At 43.4% G+C, this 16,964-nt stretch overlaps 1 protein-coding gene across 1 annotated transcript; it reads right to left on the reverse strand.

Annotated features, from left to right (window-relative positions):
• Positions 1 to 330: 330 nt before the first annotated feature.
• Positions 331 to 4,681, reverse strand: LOC108417077 (B-cell receptor CD22-like). The gene is made up of 7 exons (XM_037543318.1): positions 4,579 to 4,681; positions 3,195 to 3,440; positions 2,378 to 2,638; positions 2,207 to 2,285; positions 2,023 to 2,077; positions 1,440 to 1,612; positions 331 to 464 (listed from the first exon to the last, which is right to left on the reverse strand). Exons 1-7 carry the CDS (start codon positions 4,679 to 4,681, stop codon positions 404 to 406), a joined length of 978 nt encoding a protein of 325 aa, XP_037399215.1. The 3' UTR covers positions 331 to 403.
• Between the last annotated feature and the right edge of the window lie 12,283 nt (positions 4,682 to 16,964).

The raw sequence follows: 16,964 nt of genomic DNA on the forward strand, positions 1-16,964 counted from the left end.
TCCCTCTCTCTCTCTCTCTCACCCTCTCTCTCTCTCTCTCTCTACATCTCTCTCTCTCTCTCTCTCTCTCTCTCTCCTCTACCTCTCTCTCTCTCTCTCTCTCCCTCCCGCTCTCTCTCTCTCTCTCTTTCTCTCACTCTCGCCCTCTCTCTCTCTCTCGCCCTCTCTCTCTCTCTTCTCTCTCGCTCCCTCGCTCTTTCTCTCTCTCTCTCTCGCCCTCTCTCCCTCTCTCTCTCTCTCTCTCTCTCTCTGTCTCTTCTCTCTCTCGCCCCCTCTCTCTCTCTCTCTCTCTCTCTCGCCCTCTCTCTCTCTCTCTCTCTCCCTCTCTCTCTCTCTCTCTCTCTCTCTCTCTCTCTCTCTCTCTCTCTCTCTCTCTCTCTCTCTCTCTCTCTGTATAGCAGATCTAGTCTTTTCTGACTGTGCTGTAAATCACTGAGGGATCTTCCACATTCTGAGTTGTTGACCTACGAAACAAAGAAAGAACAGAAAGAAAAACTGAAACCACAGCTTGACTCTTTCCCATCTTTAATGAACATGATCTCCACTACTCTCCATTTATTTAACACACTCAGTGTTGATCCAGCAGATGATGCTGAGATGAGAACTGAATTAGTCAAACAGTCCAGAGACCTTTTTCTGATAAAACAGCAGCTGCACCTAAAACAAAGTTCTGCCTCTGAAATTTCACTGAGAATCTAAATGATCTTCTAACTCTGTGAAGCTGCTCACAGTGCTGAGTTCAGCTCTGCTGATATTAAACAGTAACTAGTGAAATAAACATTTTCTACAGCTCCTTTATTTGTGAAGAGCTCATCATCATCTTGTGAACATCGTTCTAGGTTTATATTATTATGATCTTTTAAAACCTCATTAATAAAATAGCTGTAAACTAATTTATCAATATAATTTACCAATAACTGGTAAATGAACTGGCGGCTCGTTGCTAATCAGTAAGTAGAGTGAGTCCAGCGTTTCCAGAGCACTTTCCTTTGTGTATTATATATCATCATATTGTGCTCCACACCTGACTGAGCCCTGAGATAAACTGACACCTTACTGTGAAGAGAAGTTTTCCATTTCAGGAAACATTAAAATGAATCAGATTTACTTAATAAAGAGATCGATAGAAAATCAGCCCTTATCTTTTGAATAAAGATTCTTTACATACACATTTAATATTCATTTATAAATCAGCATATTATTATAAACCAAACCTCAAAGTAAAGCCAAACTGGTGAGGAGTGGATTAAAGCCCCAGGCAGCCTGCAGGCAGGAGTGGAAATGCAGTGAACACTGCACTCGACTGCTAGCCTGGTGCTAATGTAACACTGGGAATCCCATAAAGGCGCTCACAGAAAATAACATTTGATTCTGAACCCTAAATTCCTCTTTCCTGAAGTTTCTCTGGGCTGCTTTATATAAAGCTCAGTGAAACTCACCCAGGGGCAGCTGTGTGGTGGTGGAATGTAACACTGGCATATTGGGGCTCCCCCTGCTGGTCAGTGCTGGTCACTTCATCATACAGAACATCAGCAGCTGCAGAGTCAGCAGAGTCAGCAGGCTGTGCAGGTCTGGATGTGCGGTGTGTAACGCTGGTGTAGAGGACATCATCCTGAGGGTGAAGAGTTCATGGAGAACAGTTTAAATGGCTAATCTTCTGAAAATGAGGCAGAAAAGACTCCTAAAAACTCTTTGATGGAGATTTCCAAATTGAAATGCTGTTTTCTGTGATTCTCAAATCACAAACAAATACAGCCTGCAAGTGAAACTGTCACCGACTGGTGGACATAATGTGGTCATTTGGACTGTGGCCACCTCACCTGGACTTTACTGGACTGCACTAATGCTGTGTCTTAATTCTGTATCTTTCTTTCTAGGTATCAACAGGGCTTTGGTCTCTGGTAGTTCCTGAGCTTTAATGTGCTGTAATTACTGGGATACTTTCTCTGAGTGGACAACAAAGTAGCTCTGTAAGCGTCTCTGGATAAGAGCGTCTGCTGAATGGACTGAATATAAATGTACCTGTCTTGTTTTACTGTGATCAGGTCCAGCAGCTGGTTTCTTCATTCTGTGAAAACTGGACAAAACAATCAATATATTCTAATTAGTTTAAGGACAAAATCATTTTATCTGTTAATCCATTTCTACAACAAGAATAAAGTCATTTCTTCTTACTGTAGTAACAGGTTTGGAAATGATTGCTGACCTGCAGATGCAGATTAGGACAGTAATAAGGAGAAAACCTCCTCCTCCCACTGCAAACCAGACTGCAGACCAACTCTGACCTGCAGAAAAGATCATTAATATCACTTTAATCTGTCATTACTGTAAAAGTGAACACAGAGAAACAGCGTTTATCTCATTATTCACCACCTACTCTTAACAGTGACCAGCACAGTTCCATTCAGAGCTCCATGGTCATTCTGAGCTTCACAGTAGTACAGTCCAGTGTGGTCAGCAGTGATGCTGATGATGCTGTAACTGTGTCCAGATCCTACAGGTAAGGTTCCACCTTCTTTAAACCAGGTGTAGATCTTCACAGGTGGGTTTCCATCACTGCTGCAGGTCAGAGTCACTGAACTGCCCTCCACTATTTCACCAGATGCACAGATGGACACTGAGACATTCTTTGGAGGATCTACAACAGATGAAAAATTTGAAAAATAATATTTTAGTGTTTGAGTTTGGGTTGAATTTAACTGAATACCTCAAGATTAACTTACATGTGACATTTATATACACAGCAGTGGATCTTCTCTCTCCATGATCATTCCGACTCTGGCATGTGTATTCTCCACTGTCCACAGGTCTGATGCTGGGAATGCTGTAGGTTTTTCCTTCTCCTACTGATGTTGATCCCTTAAACCAGGTGTAGTTCTTCACAGGTGGGTTTCCATCACTGCTGCAGGACAGAGTCACTGAACTGCCCTCCACTATTTCACCAGAGGGACTGATGGACACTGAGATGTTCTTTGGAGGATCTAGATGATTATAATAATTACATGATTTGTATTTGAAGGTTTGAATATTAAAACTGAAACATTTATTAAATATTTAATATCTTGCTTAATTTATGCAAACAATGCTATTAAATAAGACCACAAACTGTAAACAAGCCCAGAAAGCCAGGATACATTTTTAAAGTCCTACATTTATTTACTTTGAGGAAAAAACTAAAAAAGAGTTAAACTCACATCTGACTCTGAGGCTGTGAGCAGTAGAGCGGAGGTGTTGAGATCCTCCTACAGCACAGCTATAACTGCCTGCATCCTCACTGCTGACCTTCTGCAGGTGGAGCTGGTTGTTCTTGATGGTCTTTGTGGTTAAAGGACGTCCATTTTTGTACCAGATGAATGGGTCAGTCAGACTGCAGGTGGTCTTACATGTCAGATCTGCTGTTTCTCCCTCGGTCACTTCTTCAGGAGCTTCTACATGGAGCTCTAAGACAATAAGAGGACCATCAGATTAGAAGGGAAAAGCTGTAATATCAGTGAACCTCATTCATGAAAGTCAGCAATGAGTGTAGAAACCAGAGCAGATGAAACTAAACTGAGTGATGTTTGATCTTCTGTGTGTCCTGCAGATGTAATGATGAACTCTGTTCTGTATTGACTGGAGGTGCATTTTACTCAAATATTTAATGAGCTCATATTCAGTTGAGAACTCACACATATTTCATCATCATCAACACCTCACACACACACACACACACACACACACACACACACACACACACACACACACACACACACACACACACACTCCACAGTTCCCACAGCTAGAGAGAGACATTTCAGTGACCACAGCACAGAATCACTCAGCTAGTCTGGAAAGACTCCTTAGCACTGAGGGAAAGCCTCCGACTGAACCGGGAAGCCTCGACTGAAGATGTCCTTCGCTATGAAGAGGGAGCATTTTCCTGAAGCTGAACACCACCAGTCCAGGCAGCATCACAGCTGTAGTGCAGTGATACCCAAGCAGCCGGCCTGAGAGGCCTTGTAGCTGTGGCATAGCTCTGCTCATGCAGCTGAACACCACCAGTCCAGGCTGCCTCACAGCTGTAATGCAATGATATCCAAGCCCAGGTGATGCGATGTCACGTCATGGACGTCACTGTTCCAGAGAGATCCGCAGCCGCGCCGCAGCATCATCCAAGCGGCCGGTCCAGTAAGCCACCGAGCTACAGTTTGAAAGCCGTTCTCGGTCTGTATCTCAGTGGATGTGATGGCTCAGGTTGCCTTCTCAAGCAAACATCAACAAAAACACACAAACAATACAAAACTAACAGAAATCTGATGTAAAGCGGCAGCACCAGCGCACTTACAACGGAGCACGGAAAGATGATTAATACCAATAAAAAACAGGAAAACAAAAAAGGAACGTCTTCATAAAATCCTCATCTAGTCTGGAACATATTTATACATCATCCTTACATCTCCTTTTAATTTTACTTTTTCCCAATAATTTAAAAATGAGCTTTTGCTCTGTGTGATACTTTCATTTGTGGCCAAGTGGAAAATGACTTCTATTTTGTTCCCTTCAGTGCAGACGGCAATAGGGGCTTTTATTTAGACACACCCCCTTTCAGTGGTTGGTACTGGCGCGAGTTGAGCAGTGCGATGTGATAGTATGGAGAACGAGGGCGGGTACAGCGGGGTAATATAGAGCTCCTTTTGTGCATCATCCAGGTAATATTAAAGAATCCTGATGGAGATGTTCAGCAGTTATATATATATTACGACCCGCTGAGCACCATCTTATGTGTTTGGAGATCGGCTGTTACCTTAACAGTGTAGATTTCCGTGGATGATAATCGCCAAGGTTTCGTTATGTGGTGTGTCCCATATGTGGGTAGTTATTTCCATCTTGAGCTCTGGGAAGTTGTTTCAGGTAGTGGAGCAAAGACCAAACCTGTATTTAGTGTTTCTTATTGTCTTCATGTGTACATGAATAATATCTAATTGTTAGTCCAGTCTTTTGAGACTGTGTGTACGTGTTTCTGATGTTATCCACCGCTGTATAGTTTCACACAGCTTGGTGGTGTAAGTGGCCTCCCCCCCAGAGGGAGGGGCCATCGGTTGTCTAGGGATAGAAGTAAGTATAGAGGCTGTATTGTGCTAATAGCTAATATGTGCACTGTACTGTGTATTACTGAATACTCTTGTACAGTGCTCATGGGTGTGGTGGTGGTCTCGTCCAGACCCCTGCCGTATTTCCTCTGATTGTATTTTATTTGGGTTTGTTCCTTTAGATTGTCCACTCACTTTTCCACTCTGTCAGAAAAAGTGAACACTCAGTTTTGCAGCCCTTTTTCGACCGCTACTCTTACATATGTGTAGCAGTCAGAATAAACCCTCAAAATAAGGTTTTTGTGTCCGGTGTTGGTTTCTGAGCCAAGAACAGGACTCATCACACGTTATAAACAGAGAAACAGAAACAGATTAAAAATGTTAAATGTGTAACTCGTCTTCAGTGAAGTTACCATGACCCAGTTCCAGCAGTGACCATGTGTGTGTTGTTTATAACATTTGATGAATAATTGATTTTTAACTTTAACATGAAAGATCTTTAGATTAATAACTAAATAATAAGACTGTAATTTAAAGGATTAATAATTAGTCCTGGATTTGACGAGGAGAGGATCAGAAAGAAACTGAGCAGATGAACTGAATGAGGAGTAAGACCAGAATAAATGATGTAGGAGTGAATCAGAACAGAAGCTGAACATCATTAGAGCAGATTAATAAAATCAGTGATGATAAAACAACATGAATATTCAGAGCAGTCATGAATAAACATGACTCTGAATCCAGAGCTGTGTCTTATAGCTGGACAATGGGATGATTAACTCACCTGTAACCCTGAGCTGAACTCCAGGTTCACCTGTCCATCTTTCTTTTTCTACAGTTGTGTTGATTCTGAAGCAGAACCGATGTTCATCCTTCTTCATCACATCACTCAGTTTGAGGGAGAAGTGTTTCTGATCATCAGTTAAACACTCGACTCTGCCTGAATAAACTGGGTCTTTACTCAGATCAGTCGGCTTCACACCCTTAACTGGGTGTATGAACCAGAAAGTCTCCTTCACTGTGAGACGTTTTGGGTGAGTAAAAGTTCCGTTCATAAACACTGTGGATCCTTTTAAAGCACAGATTTCCTGTTGGTTGTACTTCACACTCCACTCTGTTCCAAAAGCTCCTGAAACATATGATGCATGAAAGAGCTGATTACAGAGTCTGGAGCCCATAAGACAGTCAGAGTTACTGTAGCTTACAGCTTCACTTCTCTCCTCTCCAACTCCAGCAGCTACTCTACACCACTGAGCTGATTCTGAGAGAAACCACAACAAACACTGACTCACCAGCAGTCATGAGCAGAAAGACCAGAGGAAGAGGAGGAGCCGTTCTCAATGACCTCATCACAGCAGCTGCAGGATCTTTAACATAATGACATTTTCAACAACATGTTTCCAGATCTTCATCTAAAGTCCTTCAAAAGTCCAGAACTTTAAGTGCTGACACTATAATACCATCTGTCTTACTGAATCCTTTCTTCATAACTAAGTTACAGTAACTCAAGTCTGAAGAACAAAAACTCATTACGTTTTGAAAACGGCCACTAAAGAGTCATTTCTGTGTAGCAGCAGGTTCTTCACAGTAGTCGGTCTGAGCTGAGCATGTTTTTCAGTTAGAGCTGCCCCCCTATTAAAATCTTCTGAATTAAAGAGAAAGTCTTACCGTTCAGTGTCGAGGCTCGTCTCCAGCGTCCAGACGATAAATGGTAAGAACAGAGTCAGCACTGAGATGATGAACTAGATGTGGTTCACACGTTTAACTGTAAGCTACTGCGCTCAGTTGAAATGCTCAGTTATTAATATGCATCTTCCTCTAATTGGGAACACGTGACCTTCTGAGCTGCAGCCAGAGATCTTTATCTTAAACTTCTGCACCATCTGAATTTTCTCTCACTGAAACTGTGACGTCTGTTATTCACGTCTAGTATTACAGTTATTTAAATTAGACATGAACTGATGTAGGACCAGCTCCTCCTCTCCTCCTGCTACTGTATGAAGCAGTAATGATCACTGGTGTGTTTATCAGAGCTGATCTCAGTACAGTGTTACCCAGCTGATAGAATAAACACCATCAGATCATCTGAAGAACATAGTGACTGATCTGCTGGATGGTCCAGGACTGTTTTTAAGGGATAGTTCATTACTGTATGAAGTGTTTTAGATGAGACCTCAGATGGGTGAGTTTAATAATGACTAACACTGTCAGAGTTTGTTGGGTAGGAATGAATTTGGACCTGGAAGTGATGAAAGTCTAACTCTGAGTGAAGATCAATCGGGTTAAAGTGGTTTAATGAAGTAAAGTCAACACGTCTGATTCTCCGTCTGCTCATGTGGTAGAAAAACTCTGGACTTTTCTTTTCCCTCCTTTCTTTCAGGCTGATAAACAGAGTTCAGTGTTTTTATTGGAACTTCCACTGTTATTTTTTCTTAGTTTGTTGGTTAGCGTGTTGATTAGCATGACAGCTGGTTCATTACTGTGATGTTTTGTCTATTAGCATGTAAGCTAGGCCAGCGGGCCACCTGGACAGAAGCTGAGGGAAAAGCCAGCGGACCACCTGGACAGAAGCTGAAGGAAAAGCCAGCGGACCACCTGGACAGAAGCTGAAGGAAAAGCCAGCGGGCCACCTGGAAAGAAGCTGAGTTAAAAACCAGTGGACCACCTGGACAGAAGCTGAGGGAAAAGCCAGCGGACCACCTGGACAGAAGCTGAGGGAAAAGCCAGCGGACCACCTGGACAGAAGCTGAGGGAAAAGCCAGCGGACCACCTGGACAAAAGTTGAGGGAAAAACCAGTGGACCACCTGGACAGAAGCTGAGGGAAAAGCCAGCGGACCACCTGGACAGAAGCTGAGGGAAAAGCCAGCGGACCACCTGGACAGAAGCTGAGGGAAAAGCCAGCGGACCACCTGGACAAAAGTTGAGGGAAAAGCCAGCGGACCACCTGATAGAGGAGGAGTAAAATATGCTGAGGAAGTGGAGGCCAGACTGAGAGCTTAGCTTTTCCTCCTATTCACTGCAATAAAAATTAAACCCCCACTACTAGATATGATCAAACTCTGCCTTTGATGTTTGATCTCAGAGAATCTGTGAGGTCACGAGTATCTTCTTTTCCAGCAGCAGGTTTGTGAATGTCTGTGTTATCAGTCAGGCTTCGCTGCTAAAATGATGTTTTATCCTGATTCAGAATCAGTTTTGTACACATTCATAATGACTTTAACTGTTAGATTAGAAACAGTGAAACTGATCTCAGATCATTTCTACCCACAATGACCAGAGCAGTCAGGAGGAAGTGACTGACTGGTTACTGACATGTTTCAGTGTGTTTCTCTACACAGACCAAAGACAGCGTCAACAGCAAGTGTGAAAAAGGAAAGAGTGAGACAGAAAGAAAGAGAGAGAGAGGGAGAGGGGCAGAGAGAGAGAGAGAGAGAGAGAGAGAGAGAGAGAGAGAGAGTGAGAGAGAGAGAGAGAGAGAGAGAGACTGAGTGACTGAGTGAGTGACAAAGAGAGAGAGAGGGGGAGAGAGAGAGAGAGAGAGAGAGAGAGAGAGAGAGAGAGAGATGGTTGGGCCTCTGTCACTTCAGGAAGTCTTAAAGCTCTTGTGGTCAGCGTCATGTATAAGGACACAGCTCACTTTGTCGTGTGTAACTGACCTGTTAGGTGTTTGAATCATGACCATCATCTGGATCATCATCTTCATTCTGACGCCTGGTGAGTTATTCCTCTCACATTTGTGTTGATTTTAAGATGATCTTTACAGACTCAGAGACACAGAAGCTGAGGGAAAAGCCAGCGGACCACTTGGACAGAAGCTGAGGGAAAAGCCAGCGAACCACCTGGACAGAAGCTGAGGGAAAAGCCAGCGAACCACCTGGACAGAAGCTGAGGGAAAGCCAACGGACCACCTGGACAGAAGCTGAGGGAAAGCCAACGGACCACCTGGACAGAAGCTGAGGGAAACGCCAGTGGGCCACCTGACAGAAGCTGAGGGAAAAGCCAGTGGGACACCTGGACAGAAGCTGAGGCAAAAGCCAGCGGGCCACCTGGACAGAAGCTGAGGCAAAAGCCAGCGGGCCACCTGGACAGAAGCTGAGGCAAAAGCCAGCAGGCCACCTGGACAGAAGCTGAGGCAAAAGCCAGCGGGCCACCTGGACAGAAACTGAGGCAAAAGCCAGGGGGCCACCTGGACAGAAGCTGAGGGAAAAGCCAGCGGGCCACCTGGACAGAAGCTGAGGCAAAAAGCCAGTGGGCCACCTGGACAGAAGCTGAGGGAAAAGCCAGTGGGCTACCTGGACAGAAGCTGAGGGAAAAGCCAGTGGGCAACCTGGACAGAAGCTGAGGGAAAAGCCAGTGGGCCACCTGGACAGAAGCTGAGGCAAAAGCCAGTGGGCAACCTGGACAGAAACTGAGGCAAAAGCCGGTGGGCCACCTGGACAGAAGCTGAAGTAAAGAACAGTAGGCTGCCATATTTGCCATTGGTGGGCCAATAGTGGCCCACTAACCTACTGCAGACTAGGTTATTTCAGGCGGTAGCACATTGTTAGCACCTTAACTAGGGTATTAGGAGCCACCAGAAAAAGAGGAGGTTCCGGAAGCCATTACAGGCAAGGTAACATGGGGTGGCAGGATAAGGGCAGATGTCTATTAACCATTGCTTGTACCCTTGACGGTGCCACCCCAGAGACTAGAGGGCCTCCAACCAAGTGGCAGTTCAATACCTTCTTTTGAGTGTGTAGAGTATCAGGAGGACATCATCATCAGTCTTGAGAAAAACTGCGACTGCCCCTGATGATGAGCCTCGTTAAAGGACGGTAAGATCATTTCTTTATATTACTAAGATTTTATTCACTATTAGAATCATGAACATAGTTTTAGATCTTTTAGAAATGCTTATTGAGGACTATGTGCTTAATCTTGGTCCATAATGAGTCTTTATCACGTTCAAGCCAATATTTGAGTTCTCCTATAAAATCACGTAGGTATGGTGTTCTATGCTGACGGTTAATTCCACAGGAAAACACTTCATTTTTAGTTTGTGACGATATTATTGAACGTGTAGTTTGGAGAACAGGTACTTAATGACATCTTCCGGGTTTGTCCAGTGCTACTGGGCTCTGCTGAGGGAGTCTAAATGAGGGGGTTCCTGTTGGGCTTTTGTGTAAAATCAGAGTTTGTGCTGAAAGTAGACTTTCTTTAAAACACACCATTAAACATCATAAGATATTTCAGTCTGTTACATTTCTGAGGGCTTTTGAGCTGCAGGACTGTCTGTCAGTGTCTTATATGTGCTGTTGATGTCATTGAGAATTTTTATAGATTTTGAGACGATTACAACACAAAAACAGATTAATAAGAAGGTTTATTAATGTTACTGTGTGACATGTAGGGGGAGCTCTAACTCTCTCTAATGAACCTGTAGAGTCTCATTTAGAGAAAGACATATATCCTCAGTTCCTGTGCCCCCCCCACTCCCCAGTCTACCCCCTACAACATTCAGCAGAAGCACAAACTGTTTAACACGATGAAGCGACTCTCACACGTCAGCTCCACTCACTGTTTAGTCCAATATGACTTTTGTTCATGTGCAAAAGGTTTGCAGCGTTTCTCACAAGGCCGTTTCCCAAATTCACAGAATGTGTGAAGTTAAACCTCAAAAACAGCAAAACACTGGAAAGAGGAAGCTGCTGTCACCATGACGACCATAACAACAGATACCGAACTCAGTCAGCAGAGCTGTATAATATGCAGTGACTGAGCTTCTTCATTTACAAAACAAACGACAGCATCTCAGACAAAACTGAGCGTATGCAGTGAATAATACAGGGCATTTTATTTTAAACTGGGGTGAAAATGGATGAAAGCTGGAAGAAACCCATCCTTCTTTATAAATGGAGCTTTATCACACACTTTCTGTGACTGTGTGAAACGGCCTTGTGAGGAAAATGACCAAACTCTTACACACACATCCAAAGATATATGAGTAGATACAGCGAGGTGGAAATAACCTTCGCTCGCTGTTTCTTCCATCTTTCTGAACACGTTGAGCTTCCATAGTGTGTTTCACTTTAGTGAGGTCAGCCACATCCAGACGTGCAGGCTGAGGGACCTCGAGGTCAGCAGGGTTAAAAGTATTTGGACAGGCTGGTGTGATACACAGACTATGCATGTACTGTAACTGGTGAAATTCCTACAGATTATATCTGGATTTTAACTCCCAGCCAACTGTCTTCCTCTCCACCACGTTGGGCTGACGACTGTAAACAAACCCATCCACTCTGACTGGTCCTAGTCTTCATCTCAAGGAATTGTGGGAATGCAGTGAGGACCAATTAGAAACAGTTTAGATTAGAAACAGTGAAACTGATCTCAGATCATTTCTACCCACAATGACCAGAGCAGTCAGGAGGAAGTGACTGACTGGTTACTAACATGTTTCAGTGTGTTTCTCTACACAGACCAAAGACAGCGTCAACAGCAAGTGTGAAAAAGGAAAGAGAGAGAGAGAGAGAGAGAGAGAGAGAGAGAGAGAGAGAGAGAGACAGAGTGAGAGAAAGAGAGAGAGAGAGACTGAGTGAGTGACAGAGAGAGAGAGTGAGTGAGTGACAGAGAGAGAGAGGTGGGGGTGAGGAGAAAGAGAGAGAGAGAGAGAGAGAGAGAGAGAGAGAGACACAGAGAATGAGAGAGAGTGACTGAATGATTGACTGAGAGAGACAGACAGAGAGAGAGAGAGAGAGAGAGAGAGAGAGAGAGAGAGAGAGAGAGAGAGAGAGATGGTTGGGCCTCTGTCACTTCAGGAAGTCTTAAAGCTCTTGTGGTCAGCGTCATGTATGAGGACACAGCTCACTTTGTCGTGTGTAACTGACCTGTTAGGTGTTTGAATCATGACCATCATCTGGATCATCATCTTCACTCTGACGCCTGGTGAGTTGTTCCTCTCACATCTGTGTTGAGTTTAAGATGATCTTTACAGACTCAGAGACACACAGTGTGTTAGATCAGTGACTGATGAAGAACAGAATCTTCCTCTTCCTCTCTCTCATATTCATCACTGTTACTGTCTTAGTGAGACGTTTCTGTGTAGAGTTTCAGGCTCTCGTGTTCTACAGGCTTTTCAGACTAAACAGTCCTGAGTGACGTCTCAGCCTCAGAGTTAGTTTATTACTCCCTTATACAACATGTTCTCTTTTACAGCTGGAGTCAGTGCTGGAACTACTGTAACTGGACACAGAGGACAGTCAGTCCAGATTAGATGCTCCTATTGATCTCTATAAGACCTCCATAAAGTATCTCTGCAGAGGAGAATGTTCTGCTTTATGGAGAACTAAAGTCATTCCAGTTCAGTCTGGATCTGCTGAAGATCAGAGATTCTCTCTGGATGACGACACAGCAGCCAGAGTCTTCACCATCACCATCACTGATCTGAGACAAGAGGATGGAGGAAGATCCTGGTGTGGGGTAAAGAGGCCTAAACCACTTCCTGACCTTTACACAGAGATCCTATTACTGGTTGAACAGGCTGAGTGACCGACGGTTCAGACTGATATCAGTGTTTAATAAACGGAGAAACAGATATGACGACTTGTCCTGTGTGGTCAGTGAGGTGTTTATGCTGAAAGATGAATTAATTATATATTGTCTCTGTTTCTTTTCTTTAGGTGACCCTCCTGCCGTCTCTCCCTCCACATATTCTCCTCCGTCAGTGCAGACACAAACCACACCTCTCTCCAGGTTTCCATCTACAGGTATGAGCTCTCTACTCAGTCTGTTTTTTAAATTTGCATATCAGATCATCCATCACACCATTAGTGCCTGTTGATCTCTTATATCTGCACTGTGACAACTCAAGATTTATTCATCCTCAGAAATAGCTTAGTAAAAAAATGTCAATTTGTGTTTAATCTCTCTAAATTGTTTCAGTATAATAATCCTTTTAATAATTATGGAATATGAAATGGTTCATTATAGAGAAATTTAAATATTCAAATTTCAAAACCTAACCCTGGCCCTAGTCCTAAACCTAACCCTGGCCCTAGTCCTAACCCTCACCCTGGCGCTAGTCCTAACCCTAACCTTTACCTCAACCCAAAGTTTGTTCTGTTCTTCTAGTGGCCTGGTTTTCTGTAGCAACCATTTTAAAGGGTATAATCTGGGGGGAGTGCTTAAGTGTGGGTGATAAGTGTTTGGATTGTGTGCTGGGTTGTTGGAGGTTGCTTGCCCTGGAGTGGGGCAAGGCCAGGGAAAGGGCGGGGGGCAGAGCGGGGCTGTAATGAGGAGCAAGGAGGCGGACGCATATGCGGAGATAAGTGAGATTAATTAAGGGCAAATCCAGGGTCACAGTGATAACGGTCCAGGTTCACAGAGCCAACACGGATAGATTGGGGGGCAGACATGACAGACACCAGAATGCAACAGAACAAGCAGAACATACAACACAGCAAATAACAAACAAAGATTCAAGCAAAGACCAAAACAAAGACCAGCAAACACAGGGCTTAAATACACACCGGGAAGACGAGGGACAGCTGAAAATCAGGGGCGGAGTCTCAAAACAAGGGGCATGAATCAAAACAAACGCAGATGGAAGACCAAAACAAAAAAAGCACACGGAGTGGGAGGAGCCAATCGTGACAGGGGCAGGGCAGGGCAGGTAAATGACTTGGGTCATGCCCCTCCTGTATGGAAGGGTGGGTGAAAGGGTTAACTCTGCTCCAACTCTGCTCTAAGCAGATTTTGCAGCAAGCATAACTGCTGTCCTTGGCAGTTTGCACAAACAACTTGCTCCTCTTATCATGAAGACATTCCGTCCAGAACCATTTGTTCCCTTTTGTAGGTAAGATTATCGTACACAGAGCAGAAGCCCCCCCTCCCTTGGGCAGTTCCGGTGGTCCGTGAGTGTGTTTCTGTCAGCTTAGCATTTTATGACTGTTAGACAACTTATTTGGGTCCACCCTGTTTGCTTGTAAGTAACAGGGCAGGGCGTGTTTGTATAAAAGAAGGAGTGCCCTTCTTAAAACAGGTCGGGGTTTTCTCCTTCTCTGAAATCCAGTTTCTCTGAGTTACAGCTGTGTGGGCATCGTGCACTGGAGCTAGTGTGAGTGCAGCGGACACCAGATGGTGAGCCGACCCGGATTTTGGGCCTATTAACAGCTAAAAGCTGAACCGGTTCCTCCTGTACGGTCGGACCTGGATTGCTTGAGTTTCTGAAAGTTTTGAACAGAACAATTAGAGTATCGGAAAAAGGCGAGAGACTCCATTAATCTCAAGGAGAGACATCTTTTCCTTTTTTTAAAAAACCTGGAACATTTATGGACAGGACTGTCCTGAGAGCTTGAACACAATATTAAGGGAAGTGTAATTCACTGAATAGACTGAATCAAGAGCACCAAGGGTTTCTTTTCCTTCCTGCTGTATTTATCCTTTGGAAACGTTGGGGTGTGTTCACTGTTGTAAAATCTATTTGTGTTAAAGGCTGTTGTGTAAATTGTTATTGGTCATTTGAACCCCTGAAAAAGTAAGGGAGGTTAGCAGTGCCCTCTCAGCTGCAAAAGAAAGACAAGGTTGATTTTACTTTGTTACTTTATTGCATTTATTTAATTGCATTTATATTTGTTAGCCAGCTTTCAGCATCTGCTCCAGCTCCTTCGCCAAAATCATATGGATGTTGGCCAGATGTTGATCTAACCTGAAAAGCTAGCTTTTGTCACATATGGTGCAACTCCGGCATCCCTTGAACCTCCCACTAGCGATAGCAAGTAAAAGCTCAAGCTCTTCTTTATTTTCCACCATGTGGCTGTGAATGAGGTGATGGGTCATGAGCATCAACACATAACTGCAAATTGGGCATTCCCTCTGCAAAGATAATGTTAAACACTTTACTTTTGAGCAGAGAAACCACCAGCGAAGAGAAATGACATGGTTACTTAGCTTTGTGGAAGCTGAGCTCGCTGCTCACACATGTGGCTTTTATATCCTGGTTCATGGAAGGAGGACATGACCTAAGCTTCACCTGGCTCAGGTGACACATCACCGGATGTTCCCATAGCAAATCTCTAACCCTGGCCCTAGTCCTTACCCTAACCTTAACTAAATCCTAATCCATTGAAGCTCCAGGTACAGGATGGTGATAGTGTGTCTATAACAGCTTGTTGAAGATGTTGATGGTCTGTATTAAACCTGTTAATGTTCAGTTCCTCTCAGGTTAAACATCTACAGATATGAACTTGGACTCCAGACAAAGTGAAAAACTTATTTTATCTTTAAAGGACTGCTCAGAATAAAGTGTCACTGTAAATCTGAAATTGTACACCATTTCTATGCCCATTTTCATTTACTTATGTTTTCTAATGTGTTAAGTCAAAAGTCTTTGGGACCCCTGCCGTCAGCAGAAGGCGACAGCAGCAGACTACCATAACTTCAGGGAACTCCAATTCCCAGAAGCCCTGGGGCTGATTAGATCCAACCTGATGCACCTGTGGACTCCTCTACTTAAGGCTGTAGCAAACAGCAGCCCTTTGTCACACCTTTGTAGAGGGGTGACTGGTATGATACTTAGCCCAGGTGGGTATTTAAACAAAAAGAGAGAAATCGCCCCAAAACTACTCAAAACATAGAAATAAATACAGGAAGGCTTGATCTACAAACAGTTCCAAGACATGCAAAAGGTATTTGCTCCACTAAGAACAAATAAGTCAAGGTCTTGCCTTCATAATTACAGTGGAAGTGTCATTTGTTTTCTCCTGATCTTTTATTTCAAGTTTCTCGTTGAGTGTCTGTTTGAATTGTTTTCAGTGTCTCTTTGTTTGACATTCTTATTTCCCGGTCTGTGTTTTAGCCGTGGTTGCCTGAGCTTCCCAGTGGCGTAGCGGAAACTCCACGAGCCGTCAATCATTACATTGGTGTTTGAGCCTGGCTCTGGGTCACCTCAACCCAAACCTGCCAAATTCACACTCCAATGCCTCTATAAATGTATTTAACATCCATTCTCATGTGTTTTCATCTTTGCACTTGGGTCTGCCTCCCTGCCATCCTTAAACAAATCTAGGATCATTCTCTGACATTGTGTCCAGTGCTGACACAAATCAATAATGATATTTACTAAAACAGGACACAGAACAACACTTTGTTGTAGTGTTTTATTCATATTCAATTTCTTTCTGCCCTCTAGAGGTGGAGATTTGTAATGACAAAGTAAAGATGAAATCCATAGAAATCTTCACTGCTTCACAATCCACCATCCAGGCTATGTTGGATATAAAGCTGTATGTTTCCTAATGAGTGAAGCTCATTGTTGATGGTCTCATTGTTCAGAAGTTGCTGTGTGTTCAGAACATCGATCACTCGGGTAATGAACTCCAACTCTCCACTCTCTCTAATGCTAATGCAGCAGTTACCACCTCCACCCAGAGCACTGCAGAACCTGCAGAGCCCAGTTCCACTGTACAGCACCTCATACAGTCTTCTGTAGAGCTTCAGGGACCTTCAGCATTATTTTTACACTTTAACATCTTAAATTTGATATTAGCTCCTATTTAAAAAGATCACATGAAGCTGATTAGCAGGTCTCAACACTTGGAGCTCTGTTGGCATCATTTTGTTCTTCATTGCACAAATTGGTAACTCATTGGTTTCAATCTTTCAGAAAGAACTGATATCAATGGGTATTAATGAAACTGAATATTGTAAATTGCTGTGATTAATGTGATTGTTTAAAATGTAAATAAATGAACTGAAAAATATAAAATGCGATATTTTTTCAATTAAAAGTTTTTGTTCACAGAAATCAAACGTTCAAATACCATGAAGTCAGACTTCAAATAACACAATGTCTGTGATCAAATCTCAGAACTGTCCAAATAAAAATGAATTACTGAATATGAATGTTTCCCAAAGGA

Source organism: Pygocentrus nattereri, chromosome 12 (assembly GCF_015220715.1).
Source record: "Pygocentrus nattereri isolate fPygNat1 chromosome 12, fPygNat1.pri, whole genome shotgun sequence".
In the NCBI taxonomy this organism is placed as follows: domain Eukaryota; kingdom Metazoa; phylum Chordata; class Actinopteri; order Characiformes; family Serrasalmidae; genus Pygocentrus; species Pygocentrus nattereri.